The 27,998-nt window shown below is 40.4% G+C and overlaps 1 protein-coding gene across 1 annotated transcript; it reads right to left on the minus strand.

The window, feature by feature from the left end:
- Positions 1 to 272: 272 nt before the first annotated feature.
- On the minus strand, positions 273 to 27,433 carry LOC148878339 (plant UBX domain-containing protein 4-like). The gene is made up of 4 exons (XM_088953210.1): positions 26,849 to 27,433; positions 5,973 to 6,258; positions 1,067 to 1,162; positions 273 to 959 (listed from the first exon to the last, which is right to left on the minus strand). Exons 1-4 carry the CDS (start codon positions 27,280 to 27,282, stop codon positions 588 to 590), a joined length of 1,188 nt encoding a protein of 395 aa, XP_088809336.1. The 5' UTR covers positions 27,283 to 27,433; the 3' UTR covers positions 273 to 587.
- Positions 27,434 to 27,998: the final 565 nt, after the last annotated feature.

Raw genomic sequence — 27,998 nt, forward strand, 5'->3', positions numbered from 1 at the left:
CCGGCCGGCCTAGCATTTATCTAAACAAATATGAAACAAGACCGTGTTTTGGTCATCATTGATGACCAAAATTTTGATCCACCAATCTACCATTAGATTAAGAGGGTTTTGCAAACGTGTTTCTACTCGTAGCAGTTTTGCTTTCAAAACTAAAATCAAACGCATTGGCGAGCACCCCCTGAATCGTTTTGTACGTTTATCTGTGAATTTTGAATAGCTAAAGAGCACTGGCATATAACCAGATATTCATTGAAACACTGTCAATAGATTCATTTCTCAAATGAAATGGCAAAAATGCTTCCATTCATTTTAAACTATTAGCATCGCATGCAGTTTTATAACAAGTGTTTGATCATTCACCTCAAAAAAACAAGAGTCAACATGAAAGCATTCAATCGTATCAACTTCCTGCACTCAATCGTATGTAGAATTGTCATTCTAGAATCATATTGTGCTAGAGAGAGGCTTTCAAAATGAACCACAAGAGTTCCTTACATATTACTTTATCTCGTTAAGGACAATATAAAACTGGCTCTGTTGGAAAAATTGTATTTGCCTAGAGATTGGAATACCTCTGTGCGGCTACCCTAAAACTTCTGGATAATAACCGAACTAGCAAGGCCTGCCTGCTCTATGGTCTGGGCAACATCAGTGAGTTGCTTTGGAGGGAAACCCACAGTTTGCAACTGATAGGTCCTTGCCCCTCCAGGCCTCGATGCATCTATGAAGGCACGGATATCATTGATGGTGTGATGGTAATTGAAGCGTGCAACCATACGTGTGCCATCAGCCAATCTGAGCTGAATTGAGGTTGACGGCAATGCTTCATCCACAACCAGACCCATAAATGGGGATGGAGCAGAAGCAGCAACAGTTGGTTCAGAGACTGCTAGAGAAGTGGAGCTGCTACCTAGAGTTCTTCCCACACCCTGAAAAGGAACATGGCGCTTCTCTGGTTCCTGCAAGGAAAATTTGGGGGGATGGGGTGGAAAGACAATAATAAAGAGGAAGAATTCCAGTTTGGAAAAAGAGCAGCTTTAGTAATTAAAGTCAAGAAAGGCCTTACAGGGCACTTCTCCTCCCTCCTTATGAGATTAACTTTAACAGGAGACCTCCTATCTTCCGGTTCAAGTTCCTTTGGACACTCCGACTTTCTGATGCTCTGCATTTTGACAAGAAAGTAAGTCGTTTTTCTTTTTTTTTTTTTTTTTTTTTTTTGTGGGGGGGTGGGGGGTTTAAATAAGTTCCTACTGATGTAGCTATATTCACTAAAAAGAATCATAAAATAAATAGCAAGAAAAGGTAGTCTGATAGACTTTTGGGCTTCCTTGTAACAACTTTAATGTTTAACCTTTTGAATGCTGTACAAGGTATCCAGCTTGCAAACCAGTTAGGGATAGAGCTCTTATTGAAGGGGACTCTCAGGTGGTGGTGAGATGGCTGCTGAATCCGAACTCTGTGATTTGGGGCTACAGAGACCTCTTTAAAAAAGTCAAATGGCTAACAAGAAATATGACGGTTAGAGTCCAGTGGGTAGGCAGATCAGCAAACTCTATGGCTGATTCACTTGCTGAACAGGGGGTATCTCAGGACTCTTTATTTTGGGCTACCTTGTAATCATGTTCATCTGATCTCGTAATGCTGTAATCAATCTTGAAGGAAAGGTTGCATCCCGTGCCTTTCCTTGGGTCACCTGTAACTCTTATTTTCTGGATTAATAAAATACTTATTCATTGATAAAAAAAAAAAGAAAGTAATCAAAGTATTGAATTATTTCAACTCAAAATCACTCACATTTTGTCAACATCACAGTGCCGTAAAACAGTCATCCAGAAACGAGGAAATTAAAAAAAAATGCAATATATCCCCTTTGTTCTTTCCCTTTTTGGGGGGGAGTGAATATTATGAAATGGTGCAAATTTTATATTATAACCAATCTATTGTCAAAACACATTAAGGTAATAACCATCATTTAGGGGTGATTATGGGCCAGGCCAGGCTTAGCACCTGCGCTAAGAACTTTAGTCTAGGACCATGCTGGCCTGGCAAATATCATATTCAAGCGATTAAATATAAAGATTAAAAATTTTGGACAAGACACCATTTGCAATCATTATACTATTTGTTAGAATACACAAATCAGGGGTATTTTGGTCATTTGGGTTTTATCTATTTGAGAGTGAAAGGTCTATTTTATTTAAATTTAAGTTGTGTTCCATCACTTATGAGGGACAATATGGTCTTTCTTGTAACTACGTTATTGCAGATAAAGACAAGTGGGTTGACTAGAGGTGGACTGATTTTTCCTAATCTGTCCGAACCCTTCTTCTCTTCTTCTTCTCTACTTTAACCTAGAATCGAATAAGGATTTCACATGGTATCAGAGCAAATAAAACCTAGTTCTCTTTTCCCTTTTTTTTCTTTCCTCACTGTTTGTATTCTTCCTGGGTTCGCCGCCAACTATTTCAGCTTTCTTCGATTTTCTTCTAGCCTGAGTGGAAGCTCGACAAGAGGCCAAAAAGGAGTGGTCGTTTTGTGGTTTTGGAGGTGAGTATGCCTCCAGTTACTGTGGTGGCAGTCGTTGAGGTTGTGTACTAGATGCCCTCTATTCTGTGGTACGAAGAGGTCTGTTTGTGGACAGGTATGAGCAGTTCTGTTTTTTTGCCCAAATAGTGGACTGTAAATGTTGTGTTTTGGTTCAAAATATTTTTTTGTGAAGGTTTGAAGTGATTACTATGCATATCAGCCTTGTTCTTCTCTGTTTTTTTTGTATTTGATGTGCAATGTGTATTTGAAGAAGTTGGTGGTGCTGAGAGTGAGATATGTTCTGTGGAAGTGCATGAAGTTGTGCTGAATATTTGAAGGTGAATTAGTTAAGATGACATCGATTGAAGATGGGAATGACAACAAAACAGGCATTATGATTTCTCCAGATTACCTAAATGTTCAAATGACATCTATTATGTTGAATGGTGAGAATTATGTGCTGTGGGCAAAACTTGTGGAGGTGTTTTTAAAGGCCAAGAAAAAAGTAAATCCTCTGATTCTCAGGGGTTTAGTGATTGGGAACAGGAAGATGACATGGCTGTGGAATAGCATGGAACAAAAAAATTAGCGTGAACTTTATGTTCCTAGATACAACTAAAAAAATATGGGATCATGCTAAGAAACTGCACTCCGGACAAGACAATACAACTAGGATGTATCAGTTGTACCAAGAGTACTTTAATCTGAAGCAAGGCAGTCAACGCTTAGAGGAATACTATGCAAGTTTGAGGAATATCTGAAATGAGCTCAATGTGTATCATCCTCTGACACAGGATGCTCAGATTCAGCAACAACGTGAGCAACTTGATGTGACAAGGTTCCTGGTGGGTTTGAAGGCTGAATATGAGTCTATCACTTGAAGAATACCGGGGGGGGGTATGCTCTTCCCTGACTTGAAGAAGTTTTTGCCCGTCTCAGGAAGACATCTATTGAGTCTATAGAGCATTCTTCTCTCTCAAACATATCTGGTTTTGTGGTGATTAGAGGGGGAGGCCGTGGAAATAGAGGTGGTGGTGGTGGTCGTGGACTTCTAGGTAACCGTGGTGGTCCCATGTTTAACCGTACTGGTGGCCGGAGTGGAGGTCGGGACTCAGGGGGAGGTCATGGTAAAGGAAGAAATAATGCCCCTAGGAAGTGTACACACTGTGGATTAGAGGGGCACACGGTTAATTTCTGCTATGATTTACATGGTCCACCCAACACTTGGGCCAACCATGTTGTGACTAAGGGTAGTGGTACAATTACTGAAAGTCAGCAAACCGACCCAATTCCCTCCACATATACTGGTGCTTCTGGGAAGGAGATGGTGAGTGTACCCCGTGCAGTATATGAGCAGTTCCTTCAGACATCTCAGCAGAATATTACCCTTGCCCATTCAGATATGGCTTGCTTGGCTTCCAAGCCTTCACCCTGGATCATTGACTCCGGAGCCTCGGACCATATGTCTAGGACTTCTAATGTATTTTCTTCTCTTTCTCGGTCCTCCACATCTCAAACAGTTACTCTTGCTAATGGTTCTACATTTCCCATCTGTGGTGTTTGTGATGTTGATCTCTCCTCCTTGTCTTTATCATCTATTTTATATGTTCCCAAGTTCCCCTTTAACCTTATGTCTGTTAGTAGATTAACCAAGTCATTTAATTGTTCCATAACCTTTTATCTCTCTTCTTGTGTGTTTCAGGATCTCAAGACGGGGATGAAGATTGGTGGAGGGCATGAGGCAGGTGGATTGTATTACCTTGATGGTGGCTAAAATTGGTTCAATTCGGGTGTTGATTTCATCAGATGCTATGTATGATTGGCCTCTTGTGCAACTGGACATCAAAAATGCTTTCCTACATGATCTCATTAAGAATGTGTATATGGAGCAACTGCCCGTGTTTGTTGCTCAGGAGGAGGATGGTAAGGTTTGTAGACTCAAAAAGGCAAATTATGGACTAAAACAATCTCCACACGCATGGTTTGGGAGGTTCAGTGAAGTAGTGAAAGAATTTGGGATGAAACAGCGTCAGGTAGACCATTTTGTGTTCAGCCATGACTCAAAAGATGGGAAAATCTTGCTAGTGGTGTATGTTGATGATATGATAGTAACGGGATTGACAGGCTGAAGAAATTCCTACAGGACTACTTCAATACGAAAGATTTGGATAAACTGAAATACTTCATGGGAATTGAAGTTGCAAGGTAAGGCATGGAATTAACTTATGTCAAAGAAAATATGTTCTTGACCTACTTGAAGAAACAGGATTGTTAGGTGCTAAACCAACAGAGACTCCTATAGAACTTAATGTCAAGTTGAGTGTTGATGCAGGTGAAGAGTTTGATGATCCTAGAAGATACAAGAGGTTGGTGGGAAAGTTGAATTATTTGACTATTATCCAACTAGATATATCATTTGTTGTGAATATGGTGAGTCAGTTTATGCAACATCCTCAGATTCCTCATTGGAAAGTAGTTCTAAGGATTGTTAGGTACCTGAAAGGTGCTCTATGTCGTGGTTTGCTATACCAAAGTGGAGGGACTCTTGAAATAGTAGGGTATACAAATGCTGATTGGGCTGGTTCTTTATCAGACAGGATATCAACTACAGGGTACTGTACCTTCCTTGGTGGCAATCTTGTAACTTGGAAGTGCAAGAAACAAATAGTGGTGGCAAGGAGTAGTGCAGAAGCTGAGTACAAAGCTATGGCTCATACCACATGTGAACTAGTATGGTTGAAGAACTTGCTACAAGAGATGGGATTCTCGGTTGACAAACCCATGAGACTATACTGTGATAACCAAGCTGTTCACATCTCTTCCAACCCAGAACCAAACATATTGAGGTCAATTGTCACTTTGTGAGATTAAGTGAAAAGTGGAGTGATAACCACATCTCATGTGAGCTCAAGAAATCAGTGGGCAGATCTCTTTACAAAGAGATAGTCTCGGGGTAGAGTAGATTATATTTGTGACAAGCTAGGACTATATGATATATACTCTCCAGCTTGAGGGGGAGTGTTAGAATACACAAATCAGGGGTATTTTGGTCATTTGGGTTTATCTATTTGAGAGTGAAAGGTCTATTTTATTTAAGTTTATGTGTCCCATCACTTATGAGGGACAATATGGTCTTTCTTGTAACTATGTTATTGGAAATAAATACAAGTGGGTCGGCTAGAGGTGGACTGATTTTTCCTAATCTGGCTGAACCCTTCTTCTCTTCTTCTTTCTCTTCTTCTTCTTCTCTACTTTAGCCTAGAATCGAATAGGGATTTCACACTATTAATATATTCTAATTTATATAGTCACAAATATATAATATTTTATATTGTATAATATATAATATATAGTAATATATACATAACATGCATTGTGGGCTGGGTTGAAAATGATAGCCCCCTACTATCACTCCACCTCTAACATAGAATCTAATTAGATATTACCTCCAAAAAAGGCACATTTTCAGGATCATCCAACCTCCTCAGAGGGCCATCATTTACAGTGAAGCCATTACTCCAAAAAGTAATGTTGTGAGTGACAGCCTCAGGCTGTTGAGGAGCAGATGGCACAGTATCACCAGAGAGTAGTCTCCCAGTTCCAGTGAAGCTTCTTGAACTTGAAGATGGGCGGAGGTTTTCAATGGGTCCCTCCATGGCCCCCATCTGCCTAGCTTGATTAAATATTGCATCCACGTCATTACCTTTAGAAGGATCTTGAACAAGCATTCCACTACAGAAAATTAACAATAATAGTAACATCAGTCAGCTATTAATGATTGTGCAAAAGAAAGCAGCATTAAAAGATCAAAGAATAATGTTAAAACCAAAAACTTATATCAACAAGGTGGATTGTATGATTAATAAGTCGAATTTAGTACCATAAATACAAGAAAGCACCTCTTAAATTCAGGAATTCCAGGGTAACCCTGGTTTGTCAAATGCTTGTTTCAAGTTGTTATTTATATTGGTTGGCACCTTCTTAAATTCAGAATTGGTCGTCACTCAGCAGCTTCCTTTGAGCCCATCAAATTGTTATTTATATTAGGGCAACAATAATACATATGTTGACAAAATTACCCCCCATTAGTAAGAGGTGATGTAACTCAAAAAATAAGAAGGCACAGGCCCATCTACCCATAATAACAAAACAGAATAATAAAGCCCAACAAGAAATACACACCACCACCTAACACAAATGGGCTGAGGCCCATACTAGTAACTCCCACAACATCAAACAAGGTAAATAATGATATTTTTGATAAAAATACTCCCTTGCAGAAACAAAAGAAAACCATGCATGGGAAACATCTATACACACAAGAATACATGACTACACGTGCTTAAATATCCAACCACAGTGACAATTTCAATGCTAGTTTCCTCAGTTTATGATTCAACTTGTGCTTCTAAGGAAAATATTGTTTTAGTAAGAGAAAATTATAGCCGCAAATGCAAGATAAAGTACTTTATTTATGGCCAGAGTTCAAAACATTGCTATTGCATTTGAATTGATATTTTTAATGGGGATATGAGATAATGGTGGGATACACTGAAAATTTGAGATACACACTTGAGAAATTCATGTTCTGCTATCAAATGGGTTTTATCAATGCTTTAAAACTGGTGCACACATTAGGTTGGAGGACTTTGGAGTTTGAAAAAGACTGCCATATTGTGAGAATGGATAAGGGTGACAACAGAAAGCCCTTGCAGCTTTAGACTTTTTATAAGAGAGGCTAAATTTCTTTTCAGATGACATCTTGTTCAATTGGGCTCCTAGACAAGACAACTATATCACTGATGCACTTGCTAAAAAAAGAAACAAAATCACTTAAGATCTTCTACTTCCCTAAATATTTCCTAAGGTCTAACATAGAGTAAATATAATTCTAACTAAATTAAAATAGGAAATAACCTTGAAGATAACTCAATAACAAACATAGCAACCAAGATTATTATCTGCTAACACCCCAGCAAATATTTTTAAAACATGTGTTTCCAAAATAACAGAATCAATCTTAAGTGTATTGAAACTTAAAATATTGCACAAGAGCTGAAAAAAGAAACAACCTTACAATTATGTACACAATTTTTTATTTTTAGAACATTGCTTAGAACTGGTAAAAATGAAATGGTGGAGAGACACAAAAATCATAGTGGATGGATGGAAAACAGCAACCTAAGTTTATGGCAGCACATATTGGAAATGAGGGAGATAACAGTTGATGGGAGAATTGGATGCTACTACAAATTGCATACATAGTGTTAGCGTAGGGGTATTTCTGTCTTTATACCTTGATTGATGTTGCTGATCTGTAATGTTGTGTTGAAACATGTGCTCTTAACTTAAGTAAGGGCACATAGGTCTTTTCAGTTATGTTTTAATGATAATATAAATACTTACTGGCCGACTGGGAGAAGTCATATTGACTCTTTCAGTTCGAACCAGAATTCTCTCTTCTCTCAATCTCTATCACTCTTCTTCTACATAACTGAACTCAGTCAGGCCGAACTCTAAGGCAGACTTGAATTCTAACATGGTATCAGAGCAGGTTAAATCTGCCTAGATTTCTGCTTGCCTAGGGTTCATTCTCTGCACACCCTATCTAGGGTTTTCCTCTTTTTTTTCTGTGTTCGATTGGAGATAAGGGAAAGGGCTGAAAAGGAGTGATCGCCCTCTTCCCTTGGGGGTCTCTATGCCTCCAGTCAGGTCGTATGTGGTCGATTGCTGTGATTTCTGAGATCACCCTCTCCTAGTAGAGGAAGAATGGAGGGCCGAACTATGTGTGGCTATTGTGTGTGAAGCGGCTGTTGTGTGTGGACTGCTCTCATGCTCGCATGGGTGTTACTTCAGCGATAAGGAAGAGATATGATCATATAGTGGTGAGATTTCAGGTAGTTGTAGGAGCAGGGTTTGTGGTGTAAAGAGCACACATTCCAGCAACAATTATTGCTGCAACCAGTGTAACAGGTGTGACCTAGTTGTGTGTAGTGTGCAGATCTCAGTGATAATAGAATTCAGCAAGTGTGCAGAATTGGTGATAACATAATGGGAGACAGTAATGATTATAAACCTAGTGTGATGGTGCCTACAGACTACCTGAATGTTCAGATGACCTCCATTAAGTTAAATGGAGAGAATTATGTGCCTTGAGCTAAATCCGTTGAAGTCTTTCTAAATGCAAAGAAGAAGGTAAAACATATCAGAGAGGAGAAACCCTCTTATGACTCTCACGAGTATGAAGATTGGGAGCAAGAGGACGCTCAGATCATCACTTGGTTGTGGAATAGTATGGAACCCAGGATTAGTGTGAACTTCATGTTCCTTAATACTGCCAAAGACGTGTGGGACCATGCGAAAAAATTGTATTCGGGGCAGGACAATACAACCAGAGTTTATCAGCTTTATCAAGAGTACTTTAATCTGCAACAGGGCAATCAGAGTCTTGAAGAGTACTATGCCAACATGAGGAACATACGTAATGAGTTGAATGTCTATCATCCTCTCACTTCTGATGTCAAGATTCAGCAACAACAGAGAGAGCAGCTTGATGTGACTAGATTTTTTGTGGGACTAAAGTCTGAGTATGAACCAGTACGGGCCTAGATATTAGGGGGATCAACTCTTCCATCCCTAGAAGAGGTATTTGCTCGACTTCGGAGGATTTCTATCAGATCTACTGAGAACTCTAATATCTCAGATAGATCCGCCTTTACTGCATCGAGAGGCCGTGGTGGTAGAGGTGGAGCTCGGGGAGCTCAGTCTGGCCGTGTTGTTGGTAGTGGTTCTGCATATGGCCGAAGTGGCAATGGTGGGTCTACTTATAATCGTGGTGGTGGTCGTACTAGGAGCAGAGATTCAAGTGGAGCCCGTGGTAGAGGACGTAGCTCAGGCCCGAGGAAGTGCACTCATTGTGGTATGGATGGACATACCATCACCTATTGTTATGATTTACATGGTCCTCCCTCAACCTGGGCCAATCATATCGCGACCGGTGACTCAAGTTCCAACTTTAAACAGGAGAATCATTCATCTAACCAGTTGCCTCCTACATCCACAGATGGTCCCATGAAGGAGATGGTGAGTGCTCCCCGTGATGAATATGAGAGGTTTATCCAATCACAGCAGAACACGACGACTTTTGCTCACTCAGGTATGGCTTGTTTGGCATCTACACCCAATCCCTAGATCATTGACTCTGGAGCCTCCGATCACATGACTGGAACTCCAGGTGTGTTTTCCTCCTTATCTCATTGCTCAACATCACAACCTGTCACCCTTGCTAATGGTTCCACATCCTCAATTTGTGGTATTGGTAATGTTGACCTAGATCCTGTATCCCTCTCATCAGTTCTATATGTTCCTAAATTGCCTTTTAACCTTATGTCTGTTAGTAAGCTGACCAAATCACTTAACTGCTCCATTACCTTTTATCCTTCTATGTGTGTCTTTCAGGATCTCAAGACGGGGATGAAGATTGGTGAAGGGCATGAAGCAAGTGGACTGTATTTATCTTGACGGTGGTGGTGGTAGAACTTCAACAGCTCTCCAGTCATCTCTTTCTCCTCTATAGTGGCACTGCCGATTTGGTCATCCGTCGCTCAAATTCTTGAAGTCGTTGGTTCCGTCCTTGAGTTAGCTTTCTGTTTTGGATTTTGAGTCGTTTCAGTTTGGGAAACACCATCGTGCTCCCTTTAGTTCTAAGGTTGATAACCGTGTGTCGAGTCATTTTTCTTTAGTTCGTTCAGATGTTTGGGATCCTTATAAAGTAATGTCATATAATGGATACAGATATTTTGTCATTTTTGTGGATGATTTTTCAAGGATGACGTGGCTCTATTTAATGAAAGAAAGAAGTGAATTGTTTACCATTTTCCAAAAATTTTATGCTGAAATTCGTAACCAATTTGGTATCCACATCAAAGTTTTTCGTTCTGATAATGGCCGCAAATATTTATCCTCATCATTTCAGGAATACTTGGACCAACACGACATTATACATAAGACCTCATGTACCTACACCCCACAACAAAACGGGGTGGCTGAGAGAAAGAACCGCCATCTCCTTGAAATAGCAAGATCCCTGATGCATCACATGCATGTTCCCAAACCTTTTTGGAGTGATGCAGTGCTTACCTCTTGTTTTCTGATTAATCGGATGCCCACGTTCATCCTTGATGGTCAATCTCCGTTTCAGGTAGGTCTTGTTTCCTTCTTTGTCTCCGTTCCCTCTTACGCCGAGAGTTTTTGGGTGTGTCTATTTTGTCCATAATCTGGGTCCTGGGAACGGGAAGTTTGATGCCCGTTCTCTCAAGTGCATCTTCCTTGGCTATTCTCGGACCCAGAAAGGGTATAGGTGTTACCATCCTGGTTCTCGACGGTCCTTTGTGTGTGCTGATGTCAGTTTCTTCGAGTCTACTCCGTTCTTTTTGGGGTCTGGTGATGCTTCTTCCTCCTCATCACCTCCTCCCCTTCCACTTCCCGTTGTCGATCCTCCTCCCTTTGTTCCAGTTGTGACTAAATCCTTGCCTCTGGGGCCACCACCTGTTGAATGCCCACCTATCCGTCATGTGTATACACGTAACCAATTTGGTACCCACATCAAAGTTTTTCGTTCTGATAATGGCCGCAAATATTTATCCTCGTCATTTTAGGAATACTTGGACCAACACGACATTATACATCAAACCTCGTGTACCTACACCCCACAACAAAACGGGGTGGCTGAGAGAAAGAACCGCCATCTCCATGAAACAGCAAGATCCCTAATGCATCACATGCATGTTCCCAAACCTTTTTGGAGTGATGCAGTTCTTACCTCTTGTTTTCGGATTAATCGGATGCCCACGTTCATCCTTGATGGTTAGACTCCGTTTCAGGTCTTGTTTCCCTCTTTGTCTCCGTTCCCTCTTACGCCGAGAGTTTTTGGGTGTGTCTATTTTGTCCATAATCTGGGTCCTGGGAACAACAAGTTTGATGCCCGTTCTCTCAAGTGCATCTTCCTTGGCTATTCTCGGACCCAGAAAGGATATAGGTGTTACCATCCTGGTTCTCTACGATCCTTTGTGTGTGCTGATGTCAGTTTCTTTGAGTCTACTCCGTTCTTTTTGGGGTCTGGTGATGCTTCTTCCTCCTCATCACCTCCTCCCCTTCCACTTTCCGTTGTCGATCCTCCTCCCTTTGTTCCAGTTGTAACTAAATCCTTGCCTCTGGTGCCACCACCTGTTGAACGCCCACCTATCCGTCATGTGTATACACATCGCCCACATGCACCGGCTACTATTCCTCCGGCTACATCTCCGTCGACGGATTCGGCACCAGAACCCCACTTGGCATCTGAGGTTGATCTACCCATTGCTTTGCGGAAAGTTAAACGTACTTGCACCCTTCATCCCATTTCTAATTATGTTTCTCTTACTCACCTTTCCGCTTCCCATCGCCAGTTTGTTACCTTGTTATCATTCCTAAAGATGTCCAAGAAGCCCTTGCCTCTCCAGAGTGGTGTCGTGCCATGGAAGAACTCTCAGCCCTTCATCATAATCATACTTGGGACCTTGTTGCTCTTCCTCCTGGGAAGCAAGCTTTTGGTTGTAAGTGGGTTTATACGGTTAAGTATCTGCCTGATGGGTCAGTTTGTGTTGTGATCTCTCTTGCAGCCATGTATGAGTGGCCACTAATATCAGCTTGATATCAAGAATGCCTTTTTGCATGGTCACTTACTCGAGGAGGTCTACATGAAGCAACCTCCAGGGTTTGTTGCTCAGGGGGAGGATGGTAAGGTGTGCAGACTAAGGAGGCTATATATGGGCTTAAACAGTCTCCTTGAGCATGGTTTGGTAGGTTCAGTGAGGTGGTAAAGAAGTTTGGCATGAAACAATTCAAAGTTCACCATTCTGTATTTAGTCATGACTCTCCGGGAGGAAAAATACTGTTGGTGGTGTATGTAGATGATATTGTTATTACTAGGAATGATAACATTGGTATTGATAGGCTGAAGACTTATCTGCAGGATCACTTTCAGACAAAGGATCTGGGTAAACTGAAATACTTCTTGGGGATAGAGGTAGCGAGATCCAAGTATGGGATTAACCTGTGCCAGAGGAAGTATGTGGTTGATTTGCTGGAAGAAACAGGCTTGTTGGGTGCCAAACCAGCTGAAACACCCATGGACACAAATACCAAGGTAAGCAGTGATATGGGTGAAGTGTTTGAAGACCCTGGCAGATACCGACGACTTGTGGGCAAACTGAACTACCTAACCATTACCAGACCAGACATCTCATTTGCAGTTAGTGTGGTAAGCCAGTTCATGCAAAAACCTCTAACTCCTCATTGGAATGCGGTTCTGAGAATTGTGAAGTATCTAAAAGGGGCCCCGGGTCGCGGTCTGATATACAAGAGTGGGGGGAAACTTGAAATAGAAGGGTATTTTGATGTTGATTGGGCCGGTTCTATGTCTGATAGGCGGTCTACTACAGGCTATTGCACGTTTCTGGGAGGTAACCTGGTGACATAGAAAAGTAAGAAGCAGACAGTTGTGGCAAGAAGCAGTGCAGAGGCAGAATATAGGGCTATGGCGCATACCGCTTGTGAATTAGTGTGGCTAAGGAACCTTCTATAGGAAGTAGGGTACAACATAACACTCCAATGAAGCTCTATTGTGATAATCAAGCTGCAGTTCATATCTCCTCTAATCCAGTGTTTAATGAAAGAACCAAGCACATTGAGGTTGACTGTCACTTTGTGAGAGAGAAGGTGCTGAATGGAGAGCTAGACACTACACATGTTAATACAGGAAATCAGTGGGCCGACTTATTTACAAAAGGCTTGAGTCGGGGAAGAGTGGACTACATATGTAACAAGCTGGGAGTATATGATATATACTCACCAGCTTGAGGGGGAGTGTTAGCATAGGGGTATTTCTGTCTTTATACCTTGATTGATGTTGCTGATCTGCAATGTTGTGTTGAAACATGTGCTCTTAACTTAAGTAAGGGCACATAGGTCTTTTTAGTTATGTTTTAATAATAATATAAATACTTACTGGCCGACTGGGAGAAGTCATGTTGACTTTTTCAGTTCGAACCAGAATTCTCTCTTTCTCTCTTTCTCTCTTTCTCTATCACCCTTTCTTCTTCTACATAACTGAACTCAGTCAGGCCGAACTCTAAGGCAGACCTGAATTCTAACACATAGATTGGCAAAGTGTTTTGCCAATACTTCCGCTAAGCAAGTGGTTCATAGGTAACAACTATTTTGAACTCAACTGCAATGCATATAGGAGAAACAGAAGGAAGCCTTTGGCTTGACCATGATTGTGGATGTTGTGACATTGTAAATGACCATATACATTCCTTCAAATACCTAAAAAATCTTTCAATTACCAATCAAAATTTATTTCAATTGCATGCTTTATCTGCTTTTTATAGTGGAAAATTTTAATTTAAACAACCCACTTATTATTTTCTCAACCATTTTCCTTGCACGACAAAACAAGGCGACGGGCCTTGAAAAAAGGTTTTTACCCAATAACTTGCCAAATGGTAGTGTTTCAAAGTTCACTCAATGGTCCCTATGTTGGACAGTTTTGTATGCCCTTAGCTTCAATCAAAATTGATGTACTTTATGAGTTTATTGTAAATGAATAAAAGTACATATTTGATTCATGTTCCCTTGGTATGTTTCTGTGTAATACCCTTAAACTGGACACTTATTGAAACTCGTATTAGTTTAGAATGTTCACAGCCAGTGAGTCGGTCTGGGGAGACCTATCCTGACAAGGCTGACACTGTGGTGCCACCAAGTCGGTTGGGGTGGCTTGTCTCAGCTACCGGGGTGAGACCCTAGGCACATACAGTGTGGGATTAATTGAATCTTTGAACTGGACCAGATTTTCAGTATTGCCCTGGACCTTGGAGATTGATGGGCAAAACTGGAAAGTTACACCCGACCCCTAGACTCGATTATGATACTGCACTAGGTGTCGGATCGGGGTGTCTTTAATGTACCAATCAGTGAGATCCTTAGCGGGGGTCAAAAACCTGGGTATGTTGGGACAATCCGAGAATTCATCTGAGTGGATGATCATAGTGACAGGATCAGCCCCTTTGTCGGACAAAGGTAATGATCGGGGATGCGCTCTCACTGTTGGAAACCAAGACTGCCGACAGCCGATTTCAACTGTTGAGATTTGTTTTGCAAAGTATATTTTATATGAGATATAAAAGTATATATATTATGGTTTCTAAAATGTTTGCAAAAGGTTTTAATTCCCGGGATCCATATAATTGGAGAGTGCAACACTGTTCCTTGCAGCCGAGGGAGAGGTCCTCTCTTGTCGGGCAGTGTATGATCATTAAGGGCTGAGAGGTTAAGTGTAAGACCATTGAGGATAATACCTGATGGGCTAATCTTGCATCTGCCCACAGTCCCTGGGTGTTACAAGGTGGCTTGGCCCAGGGACCACTTAGGGTAAGTGTTGGGCCCATAGACCCCATTCGATGGGTTTCAGGGGGTTCACTGTCTTTAACAGTGTATTCGACGCCATACACAGTCTGGGCCGAACCCATGTGGCTGATGTGTAGATCAATGCTTGGGTCCCACGCCATACAAAGAAGCCCAACTTGGCGGCAGTTAGGAAGGTTGAGTGAGCACATAAGCTTAATGGGCCTAAAGCCCATTTCGAACTGGGCTATTTATTTAGTTAATTAAAGGGGCGAATTCTGAGATGGATTAGCAGATAAGATAGGGTCTTAATCCTATCCACTCAGAGAGTCCAGATCTGAATGTGATTCAGATCTAGAAACCTCCTAATGGGATTAGGATAAAGCTAATCTAATCTGCAGATAAGATAAGGGTTTATCCTTATCACTAGAAGAGAAGGCTGATCCAAATATGATTTGGATAAGCACCTCCTAATGGGATTAGGGGCTGATCTTTTCAAGGTAACAAAAAGGAAGGGGCGGCAGCCTTGAGAGAGACCAAGAAACACATCAGATCTTCTTTAGTGCTGAAATCAAGAAGAGAGAATTCTGCACCCTGCAAATACTCTCTTGCCGCCTCCCTGCTCTTGTCGCCCTGTTTGCCAGTTCGATCTCCAGCTGTGGGAGAAGTCAAGATTAGATCTTGACATCAGTTCTTTGAGAAAGGATTGAAAAGGAAGTTGTGCTCACGTTCCATCCTACTGTTTCTTGCGAAGGACAGAGTTCTTGGGGAAGAACACTGTTGATTCTGCTCCATCCTGCACTGCGCCATCTTCAGTGGGAGCAGTCTTCGGATCCTTCCTTGGGCGTGAACACCTTCGTTGGGAGATATTACTTCTCCATATTAGGTATTATTCTCTCACATTCCTTTTGGTTCAGATCTGGCTCAGTTTAAGGTTCAAGATTGATCATTGAAAATATGATTTTCTAAATAGGGAATGTGATTCCCAGTTGAAGGGAGAGAAATTTTTTTTTGAAATTCGCTCCTTATTCCGCAATCTTTGGGCGTCCATGGGATGGATCTCTCATCCTTTCACCCTACCATGCAGATTAACGTGAAAAGTTATTGAAAATGCCTTGAAATGTGCAATTTTTACTTTAATTTGATGGCGAAATATTTTAAGATAATTTAGAAAATTGATAGAAGTCAGATTATTAAAATTTGTACTAAAATTGTTAGTATTTTATATAGGTAATATATTAAGTGGAGCACTTTAGTGGAATAATAGTGGTCCTAAGTAAGAGGTGGCAAGTTTTAGTTGTCCTATACACAACCAAGTTACTATTGCCCAACACCTAAGCATGTGTTTCCTTATTTAATATCAATAGTACACTGGCAACTCAACTAATGCTCAACTTAAATAGCCAAGTAAAGAAGAAGAACATACTGATCTAAAAAAAGTAAAGAAGAAGAGTAGTAGTAGCAATAGCAATTGCTGCAACAACAATAAATACCCCCCTCCCCTCTTTTCTCCCTCATTCTCAACCCATCCATAGTATATTTCATGAGTCATGAGTGTTTTAAAAGGCATGGGGGGTATATGCCTGGAGGTACACCTCCAAGTGAAGCGCCCCCAAAACACCTTGAGACGTATGCCAGAAGCAATGATACCTGTGAGGCGTACGCCTCAGATGCCTTTCTCATGAGACGTGCTAGAGCCATACGCCTCATGCACATTTTATATAAAAAGACAAAAAAAAAGAAAAAATGAATGGAAAGGAAAAGAAAAGAAAGGGAAAGGGAAAGAAAAAAAAAAGAGAAGGAAAAAAAAAAAAAAGACAAGGGGAAGGAAAGTGGGGCTTCGCCCCCTAGAGACCTTAGCCCCCCCCCTTCAACTAGTGCTATGCATCTTCATTCTTCTTGATATAAAAGGTTTTTATTAAAAATAAAGAAAAATGAGATCACCCTTCCTCTTCTTCTTCCTCCTCCTCCTCCTTCCTCTTCTTCCTCATCTCCTTCCTCCTCATCCCCCTCCTCTTAAGGAGGCTTACACCTCTTACATTCTGAACTATGTCCCATGCCTCTAGGTAGTGGAACGCTCACATCAGGCCTCCACGTTTTAAAACATTCTCAACATAAACGGGGCACTGAATGCTGATATGGTTTGTTTCATCTTATATCACTTTGTGTTGACGTGATACATGGTGCTACAGGTTGACTCTAACTGAAAATAATGTTGCATTATTAAATCTAAAGTTGCACATTTGTCTTCGATTTCAGTGCATAGAAGGTAGATACTAGAACTTGGAATCAGTGTTTCATGGCTTTCCTAAATCTGACACTCCATGGATTCTTGAGGGCACTTCTACATAACATTTCTAGCTTATTTAACACAAATGAACAGCTAATTACAAGATGAGTCCATTTTAATATCAAATGTCACTTAATAACAAAGGCAACATGTTTTTGTAGGCAAGGTTCAAAGTATTTAGACACCCCAATATGCACAAATGTGAATATCGGGTGTTTCCCACACGTTCCAAATTCTTTTTTTTCAAAATTTCACAGGAGGTCAGTCTTAGGCTTGCCTTCCCTCTGAATATTTCAAAAACTCCAAACAAGTATTTAGTGTATTGGGGTGTAACCAGAACGATGTGATATGCCCAATACACTCCAATATGTTTCAAAATTTTAATCCTTTTTTGTAGGTATACAATATTAGAAATTAGAAATCAAAAAAAATATAAATTATTTTAATAGTAAATGCTTTTCTCTAGACATGTTTGCAAGTCCATGTTTTTTCATCTTGCCAGGTCAAACTCTTGGACCCATGTCAGACTTCAACTCCTGCATCTATGCCTATGCAACTGATTGGGGTACAATAAGATACATGAATTTTAGAGGGTGTTCTGTAGTATGGATGAGAAATTGGGTGGTGTGGACCAGTCCACACCACACCCACAGTTCACAACTGTTCTGAACTGTGGACAGTCTGTGTGGATTGGACTAGTCCACACCCATAGTGGCATTTTGTAGGCATGGTGTGGACCAGTCCACGCCACACTTTTTGATTCTACTTATCACATATACAATTTATGAAGTAATACATAATTGATCATAAATGTCTAATTTTTATAATTTATATGATAAATAAATTGAAAAACAGGCTTTGGCAATTGAATATTAATTTCAACAAAATTGGTAATAAAATAATTTTAAAAAAATTATTATTTTTATCTTCTGTTTACCCTTCAGCAAAGGCACTTGCCTTGACTGCTGTTTGGTGTTACTGTGTTAGTTTTTAAGTATTTTTAAGCATTTAATTTGCATATGTTAACAAATTTTTTATTTTTAGAAAGCATTCCATTTTCCCTATTGTTTCTCCTCCATCTCAGAATTTCTAATGAAACTTCTCATTTTGAAGAATTAAAATTTCTCCTGAAATAGAAATTCCTCACCTTGTCTACCACAGCTCATGTTGGATCTCACCCAAGTGATGTAAGTGGCAGAAGTCCTATTCCTCCATTCAGCACAATCTAGGGACATACCTTCTGTTAAATAATGAAAACAAAACACAAGATCTATCAAATCTTTTTCTCGCTTCTAAAATCCAGGTTTTTCTTAGCCTTCCCTGACCTCATTCATAATGCCCATCACCTTTTTTTCTCTTTTCAAGGAAATACAACATAGGGCAATGCCATTCGTTGGGCTTGGCTACTTTTGTTGTTTGGGAGTAGTTGGAGTCTACCAGCAGAAGTTTGCATGATCTTTAATTGTAGAGATAGCTGACTAGTGTGTGTGTGGTCCCAGCCCCACACATTATTTTTACTGTTTACTTCTTTATATTTCAGTTATGATAGTTGGCCATGTTTGTTTTCTTTTTATTTTAAGTAAGAGTATTAGAGTAACTCTACTCCTAGTAAAGTAATAAATATAAATAAGATTAAGTGGGGTGGCTAATATGATTGAACCGCACCCTTTCTTTCTCTCCCTCTTCTCTTCTCTTCTCCCTTTTCTTCTGTTCGTGACCTTGCTTTCTCTTCTTTTTCTACTGAATTTGTATCAGAAAACAATCAGTTTCTGATTTATTTTTATCCAAGTTGGTATTAGAGCCAAACTAGGACAGATTAGGGTTCTCATGTGAACCTAATCCAGTCGGCAGCATGAGAGCTTTCTAAGTCTGGAAATTCTGCTCATCGCCTGATTCTTGGAGGATTACTGGAGTCTTGAGTTGTTGCCCAAAGGACTGCATGACCTTTGGAGAGTGCTCGGTAACCAGGAAAGATCAGAGAAATTAGGTAAGTGCAAGTTTAGGGTTTAAACTGGAGATTGAAGGTGGCAATCAACTTCTTTTGAGAAATAACCCTTTTTTATCAAGACTGATTTTAAATAAGATCAGTTTAAACCACTCTGGAAGCAACGGTTAACAGATTTCTGTCTCCCTTGCTCATTTCTTTAGGGTTTTTGACAGATCTCTGTTTTCCCTGTTATATTTTCTAGGTTTTTCAAAACCCCATGATCAGTTCTTGCTTCCAGAATTGTTCTTTGACTGTGGTTGATCCTTGGACAATTATAGTAAACTGTAAATGGTTTCTGGGTGATGATTCTTGGCTGAAAAGTGATTATTTGGTGGTGATTCTCGACTATGAATGATTTCTGAATGAAAAGTCCTTACTGTGAGTGATTTCTGGGTGGCTGAATTCGATCAGCTAAGTTCTTTTTGCATAAAAGGAGTTCAAGTGTCTTTTGTTTGAAGTAGTGACTGTTAACATCTCATGTAAAATGGGGAAAGTGAAATAAAGATTCAAGGGGAAGGTCTTTTGGGGGCTGGAAGTATGACCAAAAGTTCCTTTTAGATTACTACTGTTAGGTTTGATGGAACCAATTACTTGGAATTGGCCCAATTAGCCATGATGGCTATTCGAGGTAGAGGCAAATTAGGCTATGTGACTAGGGATATAAAGAAGCCAACCAAGGAAGACACATCACATGCCAAATGGGTTCAAGAGAACTATTTGGTGATAACATAGTTGTGCAATTCAATGCAGCCTCACATTAGCCAAAATTATTTATGGGCAAAATCAGCTAAGGAAATTTGAGATAATATGAAAGAGACCTACTCCCAACCCCTTAATGTTGCTAGGGATTATGAACTGAAGTGTGAAGTGAATAATCTTAAGTAGGGGGAGAAGCCAATCTCCGTTAAATTTGCTACTTTGAAATCTCTATTGCATGAAATTGACCATTTGGAGACAATTGAGTGGGAGAGTCAGAGAGATGCAACAACTTATAGCAAGCTAATTGAAACAAACAGAATTTTTGAGTCCCTAGCTGGTCTGAATTCAAAATTTGGGAGAGATAAGGAAAAGGAAATGAAGAAGGAAGATAAAAAGGAGATTTTTTGTGATCATTGTAAGAAGCCAAGATATACTAAGGACACTTGTTGGAAGTTGTAGTCTCATCTTGTTCCAGTTAGACTTGGAAATAAGAAGGGAAATGCTAATGTGGCAGCCACTACAGACATCCACTTCCAGCACAAGGACCACATCCTTAGATGCCTTAGTTGTTGCCCAGGCTGCCTTGACACAATTAGAGAATCAAGCTGGTATATCTGGGTCATCATCTCAGCCTTCAACTACTATTTCTGCTAATCCTACTTCAGCCTTTGCTCACTTAAGTACAAGAGCTACATCATATCATACTTCAGCCCCAAGTAACACTAGACCCTTTTGGGTAATAGATTCAGGTGCTTCTGACCATATGAATAGTTTATCCACCTTGTTTACCACCTATTCTTTATCCTCTAGCAGAGACAAAGTATCTATTGCTAATGGCCCCCTTGTACCTATTTCTAGCAAGGGAGACATCAAATTGTCTGATGCCACCTCCCTGTCATCAGTTTTGCATATCCCTAAGTTTAGTGCTAACTTACTTTCAGTTAGTAGTATTACTAAGAATCAAAACTATTCAATAACCTTTTTCCCTAATCGTTGTTAGACCAGTTCATGGGCCAGGTGGCCCGACGGGCCGGCTAGGCCCAGCCCGACCCCTGGACGGGCTTGAACATGCTTATAGGCCTGCGGGCTTAAATTCGGGCCAAAAAGCCTGGCCCGCAATAAATTCGAGCCGGGCTCGGGTTTTGTCAAAATAGCCCGGCCCGGCCCGACCTAATATTTAACTTAAAATTAGTTATGTGATTATGTCCATTTGAATAATTTTTTTTATTTAAGAATGTAAAATTGTGTTTTAAAATATAAAAGAAAGGGAAAAATACCATCTTGTAGGCCCATTGTTCATTTAAATAGAAAAAAAAATTATTATCTGAATTTTTAATTCTAATTTGAATAGGGAAAATTGTTTTTTTTTTCAATTAGGTCGGACTTTGGGCTCGGGTTTCGGGCTTTTTACCAGGGCCGAGCTCGGGCCCAAGTTATAGGCCTGTTGGTCGGGCTGGGCTCGGGCTCGGGCTCGGGCCTAGTATATTTTCATTAATGACAAGTGAAAGCCCGGCCCGAGCCTAGCCTGGCCCGACCCATGAACAGGCCTAATCGTTGTGTTTTTTAGGATCTGGAAACGAGGAAGGTGATTGGGATTGCCCGTGAGACGAATGGAGTTTACCTGCTTGAGCATCCACAAGGGAAGGAGAGTGAAGTTGGGAGATTATTTGTTTCTCAGTCTTTGGGTCAGATTATTCTTTAGCATAACATATTAGGTCATTTATCTTTTGGGTCTTTGAAGAGTCTATTTCCAAATTTGTTTGAGTCAATCCAAGTGTCTAGTTTGAGGTGTGAAAGCTGTGAACTTGCAAAACATTGTAGATCAACTTATTCTTTGAGCAATAAAAGAAGCAATCTTCCTTTTGAAATTGTACAAACAGATTTTAGGAGCCATATCATATTGCTGCTAGGGGGGGTACAAATACTTCTTGTTGTTTGTCGATGATTATACCCATTTCTCATGGGTTTACCTTATGCACTCTCGAGATGAGGTCCTTCTCTGGCCCAGGCTTTCAATCAGATGGTACTGACCCAATTTGAAATCAAGATCAAAACTCTCAGATCTGATGATGCCAAGGAATACTTTGCAAAATCCTTGGCATCATATCTCCTAGATCATGGAGTTATTCATCAGAGCACTTGTCCCCGTACACCTTAGCAGAATGGGGTTGCTGAGAGAAAAAAATAGACATAACTTGGAGATAGCCAGAAGCATCATGCTCAACTCTAATGTTCCAATACCCTTTTGGGGGATGCAATCCGTACTGCTATTTACCTTATTAACAAAATTCCTTCACGAGTTCTAGACATGAAAACACCATTCAACCTTATGTATCCAGATAAGGACTTGTTCACTATTCCCCTTAAAACTTTTGGGTGTGCTTGTTTTATTCAAATCCTTGGACCTCATCGCTCAAAATTTGATCCCAAAGCTGCTAAATGTATTTTCCTTGGGTATGCACAAAATCAAAAGGATATTATTGTTATGAGTCTATTTCGGGGAGGCGTTTTGTGTCCATAGATGTCACCTTTTTCGAGGATATGCCCTACTATCATAGGGCTTCTCCTTAGGGGGAGAGTCGTGATGAAGGGATTTCAGCCCGAGAAGTTCCATTACCTATCCCAATTATTGAGAGGGAATGTCGTGAAGAGGGTTGTCAAAAGTGCAAGGAGTTGAGAGTGTATCACAGATAGTGGTGGAGGTAGGTTGATTTCCATCCTCAATAGTCCAGGCCAATCCCAACACCTTCTACAACTTCAGATCCAATCACTACTCCCACTGTTGTAGACACTTTTCCTGCCACTGTTGAGCCTCAACCTCCTCCTTCAGATGGCCTTGATCTCCCAATTGCAATTTGTAAAGGGAAGCGACGTTGTACTTCATCTACTGCTCGCTGTATCCCACAGTTTCTTTCTTATGATTGTCTCTCAAAATCCTATAGATCCTTCCTAGCATCTATTGCTACTATTCATATACCCAAAACAGTGCAAAAAGCTCTTTTGATACCTGAGTAGAAGGAAGCGATGAAAATAGAGATGGATGCTCTTGTTAAGAACGATACATGGGAACTAGTTGACTAGCCTGAGAGGAAGAAACCTATTGGATGCATATGGGTGTTTATAGTGAAATATAATGTTGATGGTTCTATAGAGAGATATAAGGCCAGATTGGTTGCAAAGGGATTCACACAAACTTGTGGCATGGACTATAATGGAAACCTTTGCACTAGTTGCCAAGTTGAACACTATCAAAGTCCTACTATCTATTGCTGCAAACTTCTCATGACCACTGTTTCAGATGGACGTCAAGAATGCATTTTTCAATGGAAACTTGCAAGAGGAGGTGTACATGGAATGACCCCCAGGTATTAAGAGTATAGAAGCAAGAAAGAAAGTTTGCCGGTTGAAGAAGGCTTTATATGGGTTGGAACAATCTCTAAGAGCTTGGTTTGATAGGTTTAGACTAGTCTTGGAAAAGTTTGGTTACATGCAGTCAGTTAGATCACACTCTCTTCTTTAAGAAGACAGACTCCTCTTTGACCTTACTTGCTATCTATGTGGATGACATTGTGGTGATTCCCTTAAGTAGCATCTTTACAAAGAATTTGAAGTGAAGGACTTGGGGGAATTGCACTATTTCCTAGGAATTAAGGTAGTTCAATCTAAGCATGGCATTTTTACCTCTTAAATAAAGTATGTCCTTCACTTATTGGAAGAAACTGGAAAGTTAGGAGTAAAGCCTGCTGACACACCCATTGAATTGAACCATAAAATAAGTGCAGAAGGTGGAGAACTTCTTGAGGACAAGGCTATGTAGGGGGAAACCTTGTTTCATGGAGAAGCAAGAAACAAAATGTTGTTGCTCACTTCAATGGTGAAGCGAAATATAGGTCCATGGCCAATGGTGTTGCAGAAGTATTATGGCTGAAATCTTTGTTTGATGAACTGAGAATCAACTATGAGAAACCACTGATGTTGTATTGTGATAATCAAGTAGCAATTAACATTGCCTACAACCCAATACAGCATGATAGGACTAAACACAAAGGTGGACAGACATTTTATTCGAGAGCGAGTTACATCTCAAGAAGTGTGTCTTCCCTATATTGCCTCAAACATGTAGCTAGCTGATCTCTTTACTAAAGCAGTCACAAAAATCAAGTTGGAGATAGATTTATGCAAGTTGGGAATGACAAATATCTACTCCCAACTTGAGGGGGAGTGTAGAGATAGCTGACTAATGTGTGTGTGGTCCCAGCCCCACACTTTATTTTTACTGTTTACTTCTTTATATTTCAGTTATGGTAGTTGGGTCATTTGGGTCATGTTTGTTTTCTTTTTATTTTAAGTAAGGGTATTAGAGTAACTCTTCTCCTTGTAAAGTTATAATTATAAATAAGATTAAGTGGGGCGGCTAGTATGATTGAACCGCACCCTTTCTTTCTCTCCTTCTTCTCTTCTTCTCTTCTCCCTTTTCTTCTATTCGTGACCTTGCTTTCTCTTATTTTTCTATTGAATTTGTATCAGAAAACAATCAGCTTCTGATTTATTTTTATCCAAGTTTAACCATTCTACTTTCTCTTGGCCTACAAAAAAAGGGAGACTTATGTGGAGATGTGCTCGCATTGCCCTGATTTGGACTCTTTGGGAAGAAAGGAATGCTAAAATCTTTCAAGAAAAGGAAATGAGCAGTCAGGAATTGAAAGACTGTGTATTGCATAGGGTAATACTTTTTTTCGATCAATAGCATAGGGTAATATTTTGGCTGAAGACTTTGGAAATCTTTCATCAATTCTCTTGGAGAAACTAGTCAGCAGTAGCGAGGTGTTCACCCTTAAAGGACAAGTCAATTACAAGCTAGTCTCCTCCATTTGAAGGCTCACTGAAGCTGGACTTTGGTGGAAGTAGCATGGGTAATCCAAGGGTGCAATTAACAAACCAGTTGGGGGTACAACATCTAATAATTGAAGGGGATCCAAAGTGGTGGTGCGTTGGTTGAAAAGTCCTGAAGATGCTATATGGCGCTACAAGAATGAAATGAATAAATTCAGTTGGTAGACAAGGAATATATTGGTCTCTTTACGGTGGGTGGGGAGATCAGCAAATACTTTGTCTGATGTGTTAGCCAAGCAAGGGGTAAATAGGGAAGAACTGTTTTGGGCTCAGCTCTGATTCATGTATCTCTTTCCTAGTTTACTTGTAAGATTCAAGGAGGGGCTGCAGCTCGCACCTCTCCCTAGGATGTTGTATGAATTCACAACTCTAAATCAGCTTTTGAATTAATGAAATTTACTATTATTCATCAAAAATAAAAGGAAAAACAACATATATCCATAGATCGTGTGAACAAAATGAAGAAAATTGCAATTGTTCTTTGATTATTCTTTCATAACATGAAGCTTTCACAAATCTTTATATTGTAGTTCCGCTGGAGGGGGGTCTAGAACCGGTATTTCGTAGAGGGTTGTCCTTCGAATAAGAGTTCTCTTCAAAGGATTCAATTCTGACTTCTGGAATTGGAAAGGTGTTATTGATTGTGCCTCTGGACAAAAAGGTTTCAGAACTTGGAGACTCAAAGTTGTATTTTGGTGGGGGTGTTCGGGAGAAGAACCACAAGAGAAGATGAAGAATTGGAAAGAAAAAGAAACAACGGTGGAAAAAGAGGGTGTAACACCACCGAAATCAATATCAACAACAGAGAAAACCTGGAGGAGACCTCCCTTTGCAGCAGAGCATAGTGGCAGAGCGCTTCAGTGGTGGAGAGGTTAACGGTAAAATGCAGGGTTTCGATTGTGAATGTGAAACACAATATCAAAAACAAACTATGGACAAAGCCCTTCCACGATAAATACCCGTTGCTGATATTTTGGGGTGTGGATAGGGCCGGTCTACGATATAGTGTGGACTGGTCCTGTCCACGCCCAACAGAACTGTATGTTCATCCCGTGGCATGGACCGAAACGGTCCATCCACAAGATGAACACACTATCAAATGCCACCTTAATGACTACAGAGTAATCAACTAAGGATTCAATGGGCAAAAACAGAAATATTTGCTAAAATTAGGAGTTTTGACACTTGATGACAACCAGAGTTTGGATATGGACCACTCTTAACAGAAAACCAATAGGTCAAAAATTCAGAATTTGAGCAAAGAAACCCCAAGTAAAAGCAGGGTCTCAGGTTCAAAAACTTGGAGATCATATTCAAGAAAAGTGAATTGGGATACTAGACATTGAACAAGAATCTAACTATCACACGTATCTCAAGAAAGCCCTAGATAGAATTGTACCACCCAGAGTTACCATGCTCTGGGTCAAATTTAAGCACCAAAGCATGGATTTATATATATAATAAAAACTTACATTTGATTACGATAGGCCCATAGGCAATATACCCATATTTATAGACCAAAATCTTTGGAGGGATCAGTTTTGAGTAAAATAGGAAACAAGCCAATGTCTTGGTATCACGAAAATTAAACTGGATAGAAGAAAGCCTAAAAATGATGTCCCATCTGCTATTCTTACCATCAACCTGAGCCTGTAAGAATGGACCAAGGACAGGAGAAAAATATTCCGCTTTGTTCTAAGCAATACGATAGAAAGTTACGAAGTATGATTGAAATTTAAGTATCCAAGGTTCATAGATATCTCTCTGTTGACAAAACAGCTCATCAAATTACCTCAGTTCCATGAGGGTCGTTTCGCGCTTTAACCTCAACATTCCAATTCCCATAAACAATAAGGAACCAGATAACCATGAATACTACCAATCAATTGACTAAAGAAAATGAAGGCAATCCGAAACACGGCTAGGGTTTCTAGAAATCAACAAGAATTCCAAATTAACTTCAACCAAAAATTGGACAGAAACAGGGCAGTAAATCACATTGGTACCTTTTCTCGCCGCCGGTGTAGTACTCCTGGGGGGCATCTGAATCATCGTCAGAGCCGGGACTAGAAGAACGATTCAGATCTGAGAGTGTACGGATGCCGCCGGCGCAGCTACTGGAGGGCTTCGAGGGTTTCTTGTCCCGGGAAGACATGGGTACCCTTGATTGAAAATCGGTGGGAACCAACGGCGAGGGAGAGGGAGATGGAACCGGAGAGAGAGAGGGGGAAGGAGATGGAGAAGGCGATTCGTTGGTGGTGGGATAGTTGATGTTATCGAAGCTGCTGTTGTTGTTGCCGGTGGTCTCTAAGTAAGTAGAGACTGCAGAGTCGAGATCCCAATTGTGGCTCTCCAGGAAGAAGAGAGCCTCGTCCCTCGAACCCGATGTGATCTCAATAAACGTTTGCACCAAGTGTTGGTTGTCTCCTTCCTTCTCCATATTAGAATTTTAGGCCTCTCTCTCTCTCTCTTCTTCCTCTCTTATTAGTTACGAGTTACTTGTTATTATATTTTCATTGAGTTATTCATCGTATTTCATGTGGGTGTTTGTCACCTTTATTAGGAATGCTGCATTTGTGAAGGGTCACGGCATCTGATTAATGCGCGATAATTTTGTTCGTCAGATTTATCGTTAACCAATGGGTGGGCCCTGCATGGATGATGACAATTAGTTACATGTACGACACACGTTAACAGTGTTACAAGCATATTCTTTTCTTGCAGATGTGAGTTATGAGGTCGATGCTATGGCTGACTCAATCCTCACCGTACAAGGGTGTGGATCCGGGCTTATGAGCCCAGAACCTCCAGCTGCGGCTAAGAGTTGCTTCACGTTCACGGTTATCTTAACTTCGGTTATGTCAAAAGTTTGGACTCTTAGGCTCCGTTTGGTTGTGGTGCGAATCTTATTTATCTCGGTGTAAATGCTTAGGAGTGTCAATGGAGTGAGTGCATATTAGAGACTTGCGACGGATTTCGTGATAAAGTTCTTCCCATTCCCACGATCGATGAATACTTAGTCTATGTTTGATTTGAAGGAAAAAATAGGAAAAGGTAGAGAAATCTATATAAGATTTGTAAAAATTTTCCTACTTTTTCCTACTTTTTTTTTTCCCTTCCTTTATTTACTATTTCCTTCAAACCAAACACAAACTT

The sequence above is a fragment of the Nelumbo lutea genome, chromosome 1, assembly GCF_056320005.1.
Source record: "Nelumbo lutea isolate HS-2025 chromosome 1, American lotus-T2T, whole genome shotgun sequence".
Lineage (NCBI taxonomy): Eukaryota > Viridiplantae > Streptophyta > Magnoliopsida > Proteales > Nelumbonaceae > Nelumbo > Nelumbo lutea.

Bases quoted from the DNA above. Each gene is read 5' to 3' on its own strand.
- LOC148878339 (XM_088953210.1), bottom strand. From the start codon at position 27,282: ATGGAGAAGGAAGGAGACAACCAACACTTGGTGCAAACGTTTATTGAG. The intron at 6,259-26,848 runs GTACCAATGTGA...AATTTTCTGTAG, and splicing joins TACACCGGCGGCGAGAAAAG to TGGAATGCTTGTTCAAGATC. The intron at 1,163-5,972 runs GTAATATCTAAT...GTCAAAATGCAG, and splicing joins AAAATGTGCCTTTTTTGGAG to AGCATCAGAAAGTCGGAGTG.